At 49.7% G+C, this 17,082-nt stretch overlaps 1 protein-coding gene across 2 annotated transcripts; it reads right to left on the bottom strand.

The window, feature by feature from the left end:
* Positions 1-5,948: 5,948 nt before the first annotated feature.
* Positions 5,949-16,571, bottom strand: Herpud1 (homocysteine inducible ER protein with ubiquitin like domain 1). Of its 2 annotated transcripts, none has more exons than XM_028871467.2 (8): positions 16,232-16,571; positions 13,321-13,398; positions 13,159-13,233; positions 11,780-11,910; positions 10,151-10,273; positions 9,174-9,524; positions 7,440-7,545; positions 5,949-6,704 (listed from the first exon to the last, which is right to left on the bottom strand). In XM_028871467.2, exons 1-8 carry the CDS (start codon positions 16,400-16,402, stop codon positions 6,540-6,542), a joined length of 1,200 nt encoding a protein of 399 aa, XP_028727300.1. In that variant the 5' UTR covers positions 16,403-16,571; the 3' UTR covers positions 5,949-6,539. The 2 variants fall into 2 exon arrangements, with proteins under 2 accessions (XP_028727300.1, XP_028727301.1); XM_028871468.2 differs by having other exon boundaries at positions 13,159-13,230; positions 16,232-16,560.
* Positions 16,572-17,082: the final 511 nt, after the last annotated feature.

Below are 17,082 nucleotides of genomic sequence, written 5' to 3'. Positions count from 1 at the left end.
AAGGCGCAAAGCTACACAGAGAAACCCTGTCTCGAAAAACCAAAAAAAAAAAAAAAAAAAAAAAAGAACAAGAGAATGGGCCGGAGAAATGGCTCAGCAGTTAAGAGTACATACTGCTCTGGCCGAGGACCTGGGTTGATTCCCAGCACCCATGTGGGGAAGCTACAGTTGCCGGTGACAACACACACACACACACACACACACACACACACACACACACGTTTCTCTTAAAAAGATAAACAAGAGTGCTCATAGCCTAAGAGCTATGGTGCCAGCCGATACGGTGTATGGGATTATCGCTGTCTGTCTGCCCACCCTGGGAGGAAGTGTCTTCCTGCATCAGTGACGACCACACTTGACTTATCCTCCCTCTGCCTTAAACCCCAGCTCCGTGGAGGACACCACCATCAGACTTCACGGCTCACAGCTCTTCCAGTGGCCCCACCTTGTTTCAGCTAAGACTTGTGATCCGCACTTTGGCCGATAGTATCCCACATGGTCTGTTCTGCCCACTCTGGACCTCATCTCCTATCTCTTCTTTTGGCTCGGCCTCAACATGCCATCATGCAGGGTGCATGCAATGCCAAGCTCGATCCTGCCCCAAGACCTCTGTAATTTGCAACTCTTTAGTCAGTTCAGTTTCAGCAAGGCTTTCCCTGACCGCTGCTTAATCCCACCCAAACCCCTACCCATAATTTCTCTTCCTTCCATGTTTTTCTCCTGAACTCTTGACATTTTATATGTTTGTACCCCAGTGCGGTCTCTACTGACCTGCCAAGATGTAAACCCCAAGTGGGTCAGCCGTGCTGACCCTGAGTGTGGGTAATATTGTGCACATAGTTATGCTCTGGCCCGCCAGCTGTGGGAGCAGCCAGCTGTGGGAGCAGCCAGCTGTGGGAGCAGCCAGCTGTGGGACGGGCTCCCACACCTTGATATTGGTAAGCACCTCTGTCCTCAGGAACACACACTTTCACATACACAGGGATCACCAGAAAGGCCAAATATTATGTTTGGATCCTAAGTGCCTCACCCAAAGGTTCACAGTGAAGGCTTGGTGCCCCCTGCAGAAGTGTTCAGAGGTGGGGTCTTTGAGAAGGAACTGACTCATGAGGGTGCCGACCTCGATGGTGGAGTCATAGCTTACTGGCTTCTGGGAGGAGGCATGGACTTTAGGAGGTGGACTTGCTTGGAGGAAGCTGACCCCAGAGCAGGGAGCCCTTTGTCTGCTGGATGTTTTATCCCTGGCCTCTTTCTAGTCTCTCTTCGTTTCCTCTTCCCTTCTGTTCTTTCCCTCCGTCTCCCCCCTTTCTCCTTCCCTCCCTCCCTCCCTCTCCTCTCTTCCTTCTAGTAACATCCCCTTTCCCCCTTTTCCTTGGCCCCATCTCTCTCCCCATTTCTTGGACTCCACAAAGCGAGCGTTTCTGCTCCACACACCCTCTACTGTTCTGTGCTATCTTGCCGTAGTGGACCCAAGCAACTACGGTCTAAACACCCCGAGCCAGGAGCCAACACATTTCTTTCTGATTAGTTGAGTTTCTTAGATGTATTGTCACAAGCTGATTGTCGTGCCTCCTCTACAGACAGGGCAATGGTCAGAGACAGCCACCCAACCCGACACCCGGGTTGTCACCATTTAAATCCTATCACTTCTGATCTCCTTGAATTCTTTGGGTTGAGGCCTGCCTCTTTCTACAGATCCCAGGCCTCTCCTAGACTGAGAAACCATATCCTTTGCTGGAGATAGCCCACATGCTTTGTTCTCAGACACAAGCAAGGGAAGAGGCCCCTGACTTAATGAGTGTTCTGGCCTGCCAGAGCAACCCATTTTGGCCAACATGACACACAGGGACAAGGAGCTGAGACTGTAGTAGTCCATGTTCCGTCAGAGAGATGGAGGGAGCTGGAATGTGTATGTATTGCTGTCATGGGCTTATGTGATCGTGGCTGGGCTGGCCTGCCATCGAGGGACCTCAGGCAGGAGCTAAGGCTGCAGCCAAATTTCTCCTCTCTGAGGAGACCTCGGGTCTGTGAGCTAATTGAGTGAGGCCTTCCCAGGTTAGGGAGGGCCACCCTTGATTTGAAGGTACCTGGCTGCAAGCAAGTCAGACCACACTATTTATGTGTTTGGAGAACTGGACTCAACCAGTCCACTTCTGTCAACCTGGCCCCTCCTTGGGCCATCCTCAACCTCCAAATAAGTGCAAAACACAACCACACTTCCGTCTAGAATGACAGGTATTCCTCACACAGTGGAAACACGCGGACCTTCTCCCCAGAAGGGGATGCAGAGTCCCTGGAAGTGGCCACTCTGCTCCCTGAGAACGTGTGGCGTAGATGCTGGGACATAAATTACAACTATGAACGTCTTATGTTAGACGATAAAGGGTAAGAGAGGGAGGGACACAGAGGGACAGAGATGTGTCACATAGGAAGCTGGTCACATGGCTGTGCTCAGCGCTTCCCATCTCCTTCCTCCCCCGCCCACTCAGCATCCCTTTGTTCTTAGTGAGCACCTTGGGGGCTTCATCACAGTGGGGGCTTCACTCCCTGTTGAGGGGACCCAGTGTCGCTGGCAGTCCTGCCTGAACTGAGATGCGACGGCCTCTTTGGAAAGGTGACGGTACTGAGAGACCGCTTCTGTACCCCATCTTCCCCCCACTTCTGCCATGAGCAGCCCCGTTTCCTCTCAGCCACCAGAATCTATTTCTCTAGTCAGTAGGGTAGCTTCCTTGGTAACCTGTCACTGCAGAGGCACAGGGAGCCCAAAGCAACCAGGCCATGGCATGCTTAGCCTCCAGTTTAATCGCTCCCTGTTGTGGGTTGATTAACAGATCCTGTGTTGGTCTGTATCAGTTGCTATAACTGAATACTACGGCCTGATGGTTTGTACAGAACAGAGGTTTATGTAACTCACAGCTCAGCAAGCTGGGAGCTCAATGTCAAGGAGCCAGCACCTGGTCAGGAGGGGTTTGGGCTGCATGATAATATGGAGGGGGACTTCACGTGGCCAGAACCAGGGAGCTATAAACTGGAATCTATTTCTGAAAGCCACTAATCCCATCAAGGGGGCCCTACCCTCGTGATCTTAGCTAACCCTAATTACTTCCCAAAGGTGTCACCCCAAAGACCATCAATATATGAGTTTGAGGATTATTTTCAACATGAAAATTAGGGGGACATTCTCAGAACATACATCCACAAATCCATTTCCATCCAGAACCTCAGAATGTGTGCGTATATGGAAATGGGGCACTTTCAGATTTAAATCCAATGGCACATATCCGTAAGACAACATGAAGATACAGAGGCACAGAGAGAGAGGATTGGGCCAGGTGAAGAGGCGGGGGGGGGGGGGGGGAGTGGATTGCTGCAGCTACTTAGCCTGAGACCATCAGGTTGCTGGGACACCAAAAGTGAAAGATCCGGAATGGATTTTCCATCAGAAACCCAGGTAGGAAACACCCGGCTAGCACCTTCAGACTCCAAGCCTTCAGAACGTCAGGAGAAAGTCTTTAGGCCACCTGGTCTGGGGGCTTGGGTTCTTACACAGTCCTAGAAATCTTATATAAGCCATATGGCCTGAGTCCTAGACCCTAGGGCCTAAGGACATGGGACCAAGAACAGAGGTTTTGCTAGGGCATCGTCACACCCAGTCCTGGTCGATTCAGAACATACCACCCCTCAGTGGACGTTGTCCCCATCCTGCAAGCACTGCCATGTGGTGGTACTGTGACTGAGTCCTCAGAAGGCCATTCCATAGCTGTTTCAGAATGCAGGCTGCTTCTTCAGACTTCCATGGCAAATCACCAGCCAGGTGGCACAATGCAACACAGGTGTGTTCTCACAGTTTAGGGGATGTGAGGGGAAGTAAAGGTGTCAGCAGGGGCGTGCCCCTGAAATCTTCAGGCAAGTCTTTCTTGCTCCTTCTTGTGGTCATATTTGGCATTGTTCAGCAGCATGAATCCAGTCTCTGTCCGCCTTCACAGGATTGTCCCCCCTCAGCGTTCAGATTCCCTTCTTACAAGGCTGTTCAGTATCTGTTAATACTCCGTTTCCAAAGCAGGTCATATGTGGGTGTGTTTTGATTTGGTCCAGTGTGATAGGGAACATGATAAGCTAGCGGAGGTCCCGTGATCCGAAGCGGTGCTGTATGGAATACCATGAAGACAGAGTGGTTCTGGCCTGAAGCACTCCAGGGAAGACAGCTCCCCATCCGCAGAAGCAAAGGACCTGATAACCATCTTTGTGCCCGGCAGACTGAGCACTCAGCAGTGGCTACAAGCAGGTTCACCATGAGTGGAAGTTCATGTTGTTGCATCTAGACCTCCATCCCCGTCACCCTGACACTTTGTGAGCCTATGGAACAGTGATGTGGGTAGCAGGGGAAGGAGACTGCCTGGTGTCTACAAATGGGTCCCCCCTTCCACTTCCGAAAGCCCTTTCTGTTGAGCTCACCCTTCGTGGAGAATTCACGTGGGACACATATACCCTTGGATCTCTGCCTGTTCAGGGGTCTGCTTATACGCCTCTTTCCCAGGCCTTCACCAGCTTCTCAATCTTGTTTCTTCAAGTCCCTGCCCAACCAGCTCAACCACTGGCCACAGCCCATAACCAGTATATACAGAATAATTGGCACACACCACATTACAATCAGTCTACACCGCAGTGTAATTACAAACATGGTCTAATCCGTATACATTTGTGGCTCTGGCCATCTCTCTTCATAAGCATATGATGCCACCTCCTAAAGTTCTGCCCACAGGGGACAGTTCCCTATACCACTGCCCTTTGGATGTCCCAGAAAGCTACAAGCCATCCTTTTCCAGGTGCTGCCTACATCTCATGCAGAACTGTCATTGAAACAGGTCTGTGGGGCTGGAGAGATGGCTCATCGGTTAAGAGCACTGGCTGTTCTTTCAGAGGTCCTGAGTTCAATTCCCAGCACCCACATGGTGGCTCACAACCACCTGTAATGAGATCTGGTGCCCTCTTGTGGCCTGCAAGGACACATGCAAGTAGAACGCGGCATACATAATAAACAAACAAACAAACAAACAAATAAATAAATCTTAAAAAAAAAAAAAAGAAAGAAAGAAAGAAACAGGTCTGTGGTCTCTTCCTCTGTCAGCCAATATAGGGAATTTGGATGAGGCCTTAGGTGGAAGAGGGGAATTTCTCAGAGGTGAGGACCACGGGCATGGGACCCTATCAACACACACATACCACTCCTCTCCAACACTGCAGTTTCCCTAAGGTTTGGGTCCCTTCCTCTGTATATACTGAGGCAGCCCCAGCATTTCTATTTCATTTGGTAACCACCACCTCTGGGCCCATGGTAGAGCCCTTCCTGACCCTTTGGCCAGAGCACTGACTCCAAATCTGCTCAGTGGGCTCAACTAAACCATCAAACCCCAGCTTAGCCCCCTGGGCATCCCGCCATTATAACCCCATCTCTTTCACATCCAGAGACCACCACGCATTGTGAGTCATGCGCTTCCAAGAGGAGACTCTGGCCTTGGTTTCTGGCAGCCTCCGACTATAGCTACACAGACGTCAGGACTGTTTTTAGGGGGACAAACAGCCCCCAAGCCACTCCTGAGGAGCCTGGGTTGGTGAATGAGAAGCTCTAGGCTCATCTTTTCCTTTCTCGATTGAAATTGAAGTTTATCAGAGGAAGGAATAATCAGGCCCATCACTTAATGTCACTGGCCTTGAACTTGGGGGTAACCTTGGTGGGTTCCTCCATAATCCCCTGACACTTAGGTAGGAAACGGGACACACCCAGGCACAGCCCTAGTTAACAAGAGCCTCTGCACCCTCACTGTCCCATCCCTCGCTGGTACAAACAGCCTTTCAGGAAAAGCAGTATTCAGGTTACTTAAGAACAGCAGCTGAACTCCTGATTCTCCGGTGACAAAGGACACAGCAAACGGCCAGGACAATGGGAGTCTCTGCCAGAGTCATTCATAGCAAAACTTTATTGAACAGAAAACCCAGCAAAGGCTTCACCTCTGCCAAGTCACCCTCGGTTTAAAGTAAAGCACTGCATTTTAAAAAGCAATTATACACAAGTCTCTCCTAGAAAAGTCCTGCTAACATGTCTAGCAATTCACTGATTATATAAAGTAGTACACTTAGTGTAATTTGAACATTCCAACAGGAATCAAATCGAACCAGCAGAACCACTTCTGCATCTATGACTTCCATGTAGAGCACACATGCACACACGTCTATGACTTCCATGTACAGCACACATGCACACACATCTGGGGAACATGCGACCCTGGGCCTTCTGCTTACAGTGGCTATGAAACTACATACAGTATACATTAAAGCTCTTCAGAATAAAGACATGAGGGGCCCTGTTCAGTTTGTATCACGGCTTCATGTCTTAGTTTGTGCTTCTGCTCGGCACAAAAGCACATCACCATCCTGCGGGTTTTCAGTGACTCTGCTGAGTCACACCAGGTGAGGACAATGAGCTGGAGCAGAGGATCCAGTCCGAGCTGTCGAAGCCTCCAGAGACAGCACAAGTGCCATCAGTTTGCTATAGCTGGCGGGCCTTCTGGAAGAAGAGAGGCAAAGAAAGTCTTGAAGACTAGCCATGCTGTGCTCATAAACGAAGGGCTGGTCTGCTCAGGGTCCAGCACGTTACGATCTGGGGGAAGGTGGTTGGGGTCTTCCGTTTCCGGATCCGTGCCTTCCTAAAGACAAAAGCACAATGAGAAAGACGATTAGGGTCTAGAGGACACCTATCCTGAGGACAGGTCAGGGCAAAGCCTGGCAGGCGGACTTCTCCCTGGGGGACGAGTCCTTGGCTGCAGGAGGCACCTTTGAGCATCCACAGCACATCCGCAGCTGGCCTTCCACAGTTCCCAACATTCCTCTTGGCCAGTGTCAGAGGAACTGAAGTACCCTGACCTTCAGCTACTATCAAATAGTAATTGACTTGGCCACACACTAACCAGCCCTCAGATTTGGGCAGTGCCCTGAGCTAAAAAACCAACCAAGGCAGCTCAGTGTCGCCAGAGGCAACTATGGAGGCAATTTTTGTTATAAAGTATATCCTTTAGGGTTATGCATTAACATGCTTTATGAAGATTCTGTTTCTACGTGTTATTTTTCAGGAAATCTATTCTGAGATGTGGTAATGTGCCTAGTCAATTAGAATGACTATCCATCGGCACTTTCCATAATTAAATGCACTGTTATGTAGCTCTTATTCTCAAAATGTGGGCCAACCTCCCCAACATTACATATGCAAAAATTCCAATTGCCATATGCCCATATAGAATAGTCAAAGCCTTAAAAATAGCTGCTATAAGAATAATTTTTTTTTTAAACCATGAAACACTTAGCCTTAAAAATGGCAAGCCACGAGTCTGAAAGGCTGAAGGCTGAGGACTGGAGCCCGTGAGGCAGGGCAGGGAGGCCTGTACCTGGAGGTTATTGTTGGGGTCCTGGTTTGCAGCTTCCTGAGGAGGACCATCATCAGGGAAGTTCTGAACTGGCCGCTGTCTGAATGGAAACCACCCAACGTGATGCCTTTAAGAGAGCACAAACAGACACACTTCTATTAAGCCACGTGGGACCCACACAAGAGTCTAAGGAGCAGAAGCCCCGATGCCACCTGTCCAGCCAGTTTATCAGTCTCCTGGATGTTGTCAGGCCTCCGGTCCTCAAAGGCAGGAGTTGTGTTTTACTCACTGGCAATAAACATCTAGCGTGCAGTATGTGTTAATAAGTGCTTTCTGATATGAACTAAACCTGGCACTCGAAAACCTCAACAGAGCCAGCATGCAGTGGCATGAGCCTGGTAATCCTGTAATCCCAGCTCCCTGGGAGGCTACAGGAGGAGGATTCAAAGTTCAAAGCCCGCCTTAGCTACAGAGCAAGTTCAATGCCAGTCTGGTCAACTCAGCGAGACCCTGTCTCAAAATTTAAAAAAGAAAAAAGGAACAAGCTGTGACTGTATGTTAGACAAAGTATGCTTGTTGGCCTGGATGGAGGCGGCCCAGGGTCCTTACCCCAGCACCACAGAAATAAAAACAAACCAAACTTGACAGAAGTAGGAAATACATTCATACATAAAACTGCAATTATATACATATACATAATGTAATAATAACCTAAGTTTGGTCACATAGATATTTGATTCTACAGACTATATAGATATTTGATAAAAGGCTCTAGTTGGAAAATCTAGTAAAATTCAACTTTCAAGACAAAATATTAGGAATGGTTGTGCTTCTTACATTTTTAAAACCTAAACTAAAAACCCATTTTTACTGTAAAGTCAAACTTTCCCTTTCCATTCTAACCAGAGGCCTATCCCTGTAGGCCAAGCTCTCGTGGGCTGGGTCCTCAGTGTGAACTCTCCTGTACACTGCCGGGAACTTAGAAGCATCCCCTGATGCCACTTCCTCAACCACAGACCAGGCCTCTAGCCGTGACTTCCTCCAGATGCTGCCAAACGTCCCCTGAGAAGACACAGAATCCTCTCCAGCTGGCACTACGGCCCCAGCGCACTAACAGCTGAAGCAAACAGCGGCTGTGTAAAGGGTCACTGGCCCCTCACGGCTGGGACAACAGTCACCGTCTGACCTTCGTCCGGCAAGGCAGCTGCAGCCTGATAAAAAACCACTCTGTCCTCCTGGAAACAAATACAACCTCTCTCGTGCTGCACTGTGGCTCTGTGTGAGGTTCACAAGCCCACCAGCCTGAAAGGCCATTTATTCACTTATCTGGAAGATGAAAATATTCGTCTTGCACTAACCCAGGACCTCGGCATTCTGACTGACTGTGGACTCCTTGTATTGGAAGTGCCAGAATGACAGAATTTCAGTACGCTCCTTCAGTCTCTTTCACAGACTGAAACAAGATATCTGTGCTTAAGTCACCACACAGTGTCATTTTCAGTAAAGGAAAAGAGAGAGCCATCTGCTCACAGGTACATGACATCAGCAAAGGAAAAGAGAGAGCCATCTGCTCACAGGTACATGACATCATCAGTAAAGGAAAAGAGAGCCATCTGCTCACAGGTACATGACATCAGCAAAGGAAAAGAGAGAGCCATCTGCTCACAGGTACATGACATCATCAGTAAAGGAAAAGAGAGCCATCTGCTCACAGGTACATGACATCAGTAAAGGAAAAGAGAGCCATCTGCTTACAGGTACATGACAACGGTGGCGCCCATGACCATGAGGAATCTGCTCAGGGAGGAGTAGAAGTAGAGGATGCTGAGGAACACGGAAAAGGTCGCTGCTGAGTAGGTCCAATCCAGCCAGTCTCTGTTTATCTCATCATCTTCTTCCACAAGAGGGCCACCTTGGGCATTCATCCGCAAGTTCTGATTGGCTCCAGGATTAACAACCACTTGAGCAGCTGCGTTCTGATTGGCTGGCTGGTTTTCGGCTGGAAACTGGTTGTGAATAGGGGCTGGAGCCGGTGTCGAGACCACAGGTATTTCTTGTGCACTTGGTGTTGGGACAAAAGCTCCTGATGCCGCAGTGGCAGCTAGGCTAAAATAAAAACAACAGAAACGTCACTGCTGCAGGCGAGGCCTCGGAAGGACAGGGCTCTCTCAGCCCATGGGGTCTTTGCACTGTTAACAATTATGACTAGGAATGTATACACCTAGTTTGTCTTCATTTTAGAGAAGAATCTTCTGTAAGTTGTGTGTGCGTGTGTAGGGTGTGTGTGTGTGTGTGTGCGCGCGCGCGCGCCCTCGCTCGCTCGCTCGCTCGCTTGCGGAAGAGGGGGTGGGTTTTGAAACTCATTATGTGTCTCTGATCTCTGGCTGGCCTGGAACTTGTTATGCAGACCAGGGTGGCCTCGAACTCAGAAATCTACCTGCCTCTGCCTCCCGGATGCTGGGATTAAAGTGAAGAACTAAAAGTATCCAGCACCATGTCTATAAAATAAAGTTGGTCTTCAGAATGTCTGAGAAGAGCTTATCTGGAACTAATTCTGCAGCAATACACAAACCAGGAAGCTCTTGTTTCCACTCTACTACACCAAGAACCACAAAGAACAGGACTCTGGGGACAGACAAGCCCAGCCCTCTCTCCCTTCTGCACTTAGAGCACAGGTGGGATTTCTCTCCCGGCCCAGGAGCCGTGGCCACACCCAGCACAGTGGGACTTACTATTGCATATAGTACTGTCTTGCATAGATCTGCTGGAACCAAGAGAGCTGCAGCCACCCATAGGTTGTGTAGCCAGAGAAGCCAGGCCCGAGGCCTTGGAATGCCTGCTGGACAGCTTCAGGCCTGTATGCAGAGTCAAACAAAAGCACATTTTGAGTGGGTTGGGGATGAAGAGCTTAATACTAAGATATAATCAGCAATTAAAGTCAAAGAGACCGGACAGGCTTCACCATGTCAACTAACTGCATGATGCACCCTGTCCCTGGAGCACAGTAGCTTGAGGACAGCTTCCCACTGTGGCTCATCAGATCCCATGGGAACAAGAGCCCTGGCGGCCCTGGTTCTCCTCATCTCAGTAGGGAGATGCTAAACGCTTTCTGCACAGCTGTGCAGACAGGCTGATGCTTTTCCTCACAAGTCTCACCCAGGATTAAATCCCTGATCATGCTTTAGAGGGGCATACCCAAGCTACATCCCCAAGCCCTTCCTGAAAAAAACCTCTCGTCCTCCCGGACCCCAGGTCAGGATCTACACTGCGGCAGCCAGCAAGCGCAGGTGACACCCTCCCTACGTGCTTACTGGTCACCTGGTATCCCACGCAGCTTGATGGCTACCCAACAACCTTGTCGAGGGGTTCCACCCTAATTACAGAAAGCTCATGTGCAGCTCAGAAAATGAGGAACTCGCACAAGCTCGTGAGCTAGAGGACCAGACCTGGACTTTCAGACACGGTTTGGGCAGTGCCAGACTCGCTTCTTCGGGCAGGCAACAGCCTTCCCTCGGCCAAAGCAAGCGCATGAGAGGCTTAGGGCTGTGCACTTCTTCTATAACTAAGACAGGACAGAAAAGGACGCAGAGGGGAAGAAGCCCCACACTCCTGTTACACTCCTTGTAGGGCAGGAGTCAAGAAACCTCATAAAAAACTGATAAAATAAAAATTGCATAAAGATAAATGTTTCTGTCCCAAACCAGAACGTCTAGAAGAATAAACCATCTTGCTTAGAGCCAGAATGTTCCTGACCTGGTGTTTAGCCTATCAGTACTCCCCTCTTACCCTAAATCTAACAATGTACCTCAAAAAACATATTTATCCAGGAAAGTAAATTCTCCAAGAGAAAAAAAATAAAACACCGTGTGTATTTTCATTTAATTTTTTTTTTTTTTTTTTTTTTGAGACAGGGTTTCTCTGTGTAGTTTTGGTGCCTGTCCTGGATCTTGCTCTGTAGACCAGGCTGGCCTCGAACTCACAGAGATCCGACTGGCTCTGCCTCCTGAGTGCTGGGATTAAAGGCGTGCGCCACCACAGCCCCGCTTCATTTAATTTTTAAACTTTGCTTCACCTTTATCTTTTAATCTTGGCACAAATTCTGTCCTTTGAGGGGTGTAACTTAAGAAGCCACAGAACAGGGCTGCGGGCAGGAGGCAGCCACCGGGAAGCATACCCCTCTCGGGGCTAAAAGGCTTGCGTTTTCATCTCATGCAGCTACTTTTAAAAATCTATACCGAGAGACTGACATTAAGAAGCATAAACCCATGAGGTCTTTAACATGAAGCCCTTATGTAATCCTGGAGCTCTGACTGTACCCTGTGTAAACACACCTCCTGAAACTGACACAAATGGACACTCACCTTGAGATGTTCTCCCATCCGGAGGGAGAAAGGTTCCGAAGACCTTCCCGTTGCCTTAAGCCATCACTCGGGGAATCCCCAGGATGCTGTGCCTGATTAGCGTTAGCCAGCTGCTCTGTGGATTCAGCACCCTAAGTTAAGTAACACAAACGTCAGGACGAAGGGCGGGCCTGATGCAACGGTCTGCAATCACGCCAAAAGCACGGTCTTGCTACAAGTGGCTGGTATGCTTATCCTCACCCCTCAACTCGACAAAACTCAGTACAATGTTATTTAAAAAAGAAATCTAAATTTGTTCAGATGCTAGGGTTGAGGAATGTAGCTCAGGGGTAGAGGTCTTGCCTTGCACACACGAGGCCCTGGGTTCAAGCCTGAGCAAAAACTCTCTATGTAGATACCAGTATCTAATATCTAGACACACACACACACACACACACACACACACACACACACACACACACACACACACACACGAATAAAAACTAAAGAAGATTATCCACATTTTTGTTTCCCCAAGAATAACTACTGCAGTCTCACCTTCCAAATGCAACTATCATTAGTGAGAAAGCTTCCTGCTGATGTTAAAATGTATGGTGCTAAACCATAAAGTCTAGAAATTAAATGTGACCAACAAGATGACACACACAACTAGGCAGCAATGTAAAGGGAAGAGGACTTCCTATGTGATTCTCAGATGTTGCAGGAAATACAAATTTAAGTCCATTGCCACACTAGACTATTTTGGTGTATACTTAAGCAAACATTGTGGAGTGGAAAAACAGATGAGTTTCAGTGTCAAATGAAAGTCTTTAGAGATCATATAATGAAGAGTATGGCCTTTTTCTACCCAAACAACCATGACAGAAATTTCTACAGGAAATATATTTACTTCTTTACTCTTTATAAAAAGTAATGTTTCCAGTCTGGCAATGGGGTGCCTGCCTTTAATCCCAGTACTTAGGAGGCAAAGGCAGGTAGATCTCTGTGAGTTCCAGGTCAGCCTGGTCTACAGAGTAAGTTCCAGGTCAGCCAGGGCTACACAGAGAAACCCTGTCTCAAAAAAACAAAAGCAAACAAAAGTGTTCCTTAGAGAAATGTATTCGTTTCTGTAAACACCACTTTCAGGGGCCATTCTGGTGCTGCATTCTGGACAGACAGTGACCTCGACTCAGAGGCTCGAGTTCTCCTTTGCACACGGCAGGCATTCTGCAGTCTGCTACCACGACACTAACCTTCGCCGCACTGAGAACCCAGCCTCTACGACCTGGCGTGACAGGGCGGGGCACACTATAAAATCTCTCCTAAGCTTCACCAGCTTCCCTTCTCCTTCTTTTGAGTATCTGAGACACAAATAGGCTTATCGTAAGAGGACAACATACCTTTGTGCTGGCTTCTGGCGTTTTTGAGGGGTTCTTCACATTGCACACGAGGTGCAGAACGTGTCGCTTTTCCTGCTGAGTATAAAAAGAGATACCTCAGGACCTGGACTCAGCCTGCGAGCGTCTGACAACACCCCAAAGATTCTAAGTGCCACAAAGTACCTTTGGAAGCAAGTCTCGGAGACACTGGTGATCCAGCAGCATCTTCCCAGAATATATCAACCTCTGGTCCTCCGGGCGCTGACCAAAAACAGAAGGAAAAGCACAGATGAGCACAGATCCCAAGTGTTTGCCCCAGCACCGCCCAAGACTTTTCTTTTAAGTTCTCACGTGCAAAACTTTTACTTAGAAAGTGATTGACTTTAATCTTAAATATATATGCAAATGACCCCCTAGTCTATAAGAACTGGGGTCACACAGCTTACTTCTTATTCAGAAGGAAACTGCTTCCTGCTACTAAAAACACAAACTGTATTTAGGGTCTCAGCAGCAACAAACTTTAAAACCTGGTTTGGCCCCAGAGAAAACTCTTGGTCAGTCTTTGCCCATAGCACCTGAGGTGACCTGCTGCTGGGATCAAGATTCCAACCCATGTTCTCCTCCATAATAGCAATTTTAAACACACGGAGTCCACATACTTTTATAGAATTCTCATTTCTAAAATCTATTTTTAAATTTCTCTTAAACCATTTTTTTGTTTGTTTTTTGAGACAGGGTTTCTCTACATAGTTTTGGTGCCTGTCCTGGATCTCGCTCTGTAGACCAGGCTGGCCTTGAACTCACAGAGATCCACCTGCCTCTGCCACCCAAGTGGGGAGATTTAAAGGTGTGTACCACTTCTGCCTGGCTTAAACCATATTTTTAAAAGTATGTACTTAAAAGAAATGGACAGGATACCACCCACAGGTTACCAGCTGCCTACCAGAATAACCCACTAAGCAAAACTTGGCATGAAACTGTCCTTTCCAAACAACCTGAGACAGAAGACACCAAACAGCCCAGCTCTAGAATCCCAGCATGAAGTTAGCTTAGGTAGTAGTTCAAGGCCAGACTGGGATATGAACGAGCTGCAGATAAGCTTCTGCTAGAGAGATCCTATCTCCAAATGCTGCCCCCCAAAAGACCAGAAAAACTGCACCCACCTAGGCCTGGTGGCATATGCCTACAAGCCCAGTACTTGAGAGCTAGAGGCAGAAAGCTCAAGATGAGGCCAGCCTCAGATACATAACAAGCTCAGGCTAGCCTGGGCTAAGAAGTCTGGCCTCAAAACCCAAATGACAACAAAACCTGCATCTACTTATGCACATCCATAAGGACTTTTTGACCCTATACCTAAAACAAACACCATATTGGATGTTGTATTCACTGTTGTTCTGAATGGCTTTGCTGGTAAATGCTATCTACATCAGTTTGCAAAATACTATTCTAAATGTGAAGTCAACCACCAGCAAATGCTGGGAAAAAACAAAAACAAACAAACAAAAACACAGTTGCCTGTGGATTTAAATTGCTTTTCTCCTTTAAAGGCTCAAATTGACACTCTGTCCTCAAGGCCAATTTGAAAATTAAATGTTAAGCAAATAACTATTATAAAGGCAGGATTCTCACCCGATGGCAGGTACTACTACAGAAAAATATGAGCATGCTTTCTTCCTTAATTTCTGAGAGAGGCTCTCACTACATATAGTCCAAGAGGACATGACCCTCCTGGGTTGGTCTTTCCAGTACTGGGTTACCGACGTGCACCATTGCACCCATTCCCAGTCATTTTTAAGGCACAGGTTTGTATACCCAGGAGACCTGTATTTACCATCTTAGGTCTTCAAATCCAAGAGGCCCAATGTTCCTTGCCTGAGGAAAACAGGCCTCAAAACAGAGCCTTCTACAAATGATGCAACCAGAGATCACACGAGCATCATTCGTGTGCCTAACTGCCAACAAGGACAACTGGTCTCATGGAAACGGCCATGGAGATACTACAGACCGCCCAGACGTTCCAGAGGGCACTGGATTGGAAGAAAGTTCCTAACGACTCAGAAGGGAAAAGTCTGGTCTACATTGCCGACAATGCGGAACCAAAACAAACCGAAACCCACGCGCCGCTGCGCTGCCGCCGGTTGGAGCTCGCAGGCAACTGCTGGCAGTCCCCGATCTGCAGCCACCCCATTGCCCTCTCCCGTTTGATCCAGAACTGCACTCGTGGACACTTACATAACCTCAGAGTACAAAGTAAATACAGGAAGGTCCAGCACAGCCTCCGTCACGTGGCAGGGACCGGGAGGGGTGGGCGGGGCCAAGGGAACTGTTGACAGATGTGTCAACTAGAAAAGAAAGACTCCTAACTGACCCACGGAAGTCGTCCAGCCAGACTCAGGGCGACTCCAGCTGCGGCTTCCTTTCTCAATCACCCTTTGCTAGAAAGTTAAGGGGGCTCCTCCCCGGGCTAAGGAATGCCTCTGGAGCGCTGAGCGACGGACGGGGAGGGGACAGCCAACGGAAGGTGGCCGGAGAAGAACCACGTCTAGCTTCTGGGCGTAGGACCTTCAGAAGTTGGTGACTGGGCACGCACCCCAGCCACTGGCCCAAGCTGGCACAATCACTCTTCCATCCTCGCTGCACCCAGAAGTCTCGTTTGGCAGCATCCACATTTCTTATTTCTACCCACTGGATGCAAGCCGAATTGGGAACATCTAATCACCTAGTTGTTGGTTTTTTTTTTTTTTTTTTTGGGGGGGGGGTCCCACTAAGGTTTAGATGGGGAAATGACTTATCCAAGGTCAAATTACTGTTTCCCTGGCTCAGCGAAGGCTGTATGCCACCTGGGAGGACGAGGAAGGAGTACAGGGACGTGGGGCTGATGTGTGACAGTAAGAAGAAACAGGGAAGCGAAGTGGCAAGCAGCTAGCAGGAGGCAGGCGCGGAGGGGTGGAGGCCCAGAAGAGATGACAGACGCTGGGGCAAGCAGAGGGGCACCGAGGACAGTCGGGCAGTTAGGGGACCACTGCCTTGCAATGCGTGACAGTTGAGTCCAGGCAGCCCTGCTGGGTGTGGCACCCCGGGACCCCCCACTCACCGGGCGCTCGGGGTAGACTCGGCTCAGGTGGGCCTTAAGGTGGCTCACACTCCAGCTGCGGTCGCCGCTCAGCTCCAAGTCGCGGTGGCGCTGGTTGGGGCTCTTCACCAGCAGCGTGACCTGCTCGGGCTGCGGCTCAGGCTGCGGCTCGGGCTGCGGCTCGGGCTCCATGTCTGCGGCGTTGGCGGCTCGGCTGCGCTCAAGGATGCCGAGCGGGCGGCGACGCGGCCGTCCGAGACTCCACAACGACACTTGGCGTCTTTGGGACGCGCGCCCCCGTCTCGGGTACCTTTTATGGGCGCCCCGCGCCAGGGCGCCACAGACTGCGCTCTCTGTGGCTGCCGCCCATTGGCTGAGACGGAGGTCAGTGCCCAACGTGGCCCAATCAGCGCCCGGGGCAGGGCGGCGATGGGGCGGGCTGAGCGCGAGGGTGCGGGCTGATGCAACCCGCCGCCGTTGCGTCATCCCGAGTCCCGGCTGCGGCGCGGGAGCCCGGTTTCGGCGGCCATGTCGGGGTGCGCTCCGGGGCGCTGGTCCTGTTCAGGGGCGCTAGCGCGGGGTACCTGCGGTGCCTGAGCCCGGGCGACCCGCCTGACTCCCACCTTAGCCGGCTCTGCAAATTGTTTCCTCACAAAGCGGCCCTCCTCCCTTTCTGACCCCAGGCGCTGGGCACGCGTCCTCTTGCATTTCCCCCGGTAGCTGCGCAGCCTGGTAGCCAGGGACGCCTTTCCTCCCGGACTAGCCTGGCTGAGCTGGCTCCTTAGAGGCCAAGAGAAAGCAGACCCGTGCCGCCCTGAGCTGAGAGGATGGAAGGTTCAGGCACCTGCCAATTTGCCTGCACCTCTGGGCTT

Source organism: Peromyscus leucopus, chromosome 5, assembly GCF_004664715.2.
Source record: "Peromyscus leucopus breed LL Stock chromosome 5, UCI_PerLeu_2.1, whole genome shotgun sequence".
Taxonomy (NCBI): Eukaryota; Metazoa; Chordata; class Mammalia; order Rodentia; family Cricetidae; genus Peromyscus; species Peromyscus leucopus.
This window is presented reverse-complemented; position numbering and strand designations above follow the sequence as displayed.

Excerpts from the sequence above, each read along its gene's own strand:
- Herpud1 (XM_028871467.2), bottom strand. The coding sequence starts at position 16,402 with ATGGAGCCCGAGCCGCAGCCCGAGCCGCAGCCTGAGCCGCAGCCCGAG. Across the intron at positions 13,399-16,231 it reads GAGTCTACCCCGAGCGCCCG|CGCCCGGAGGACCAGAGGTT; the intron begins GTGAGTGGGGGG and ends GTTTTTGGTCAG. Across the intron at positions 13,234-13,320 it reads TCCGAGACTTGCTTCCAAAG|CAGGAAAAGCGACACGTTCT; the intron begins GTACTTTGTGGC and ends TTTTATACTCAG.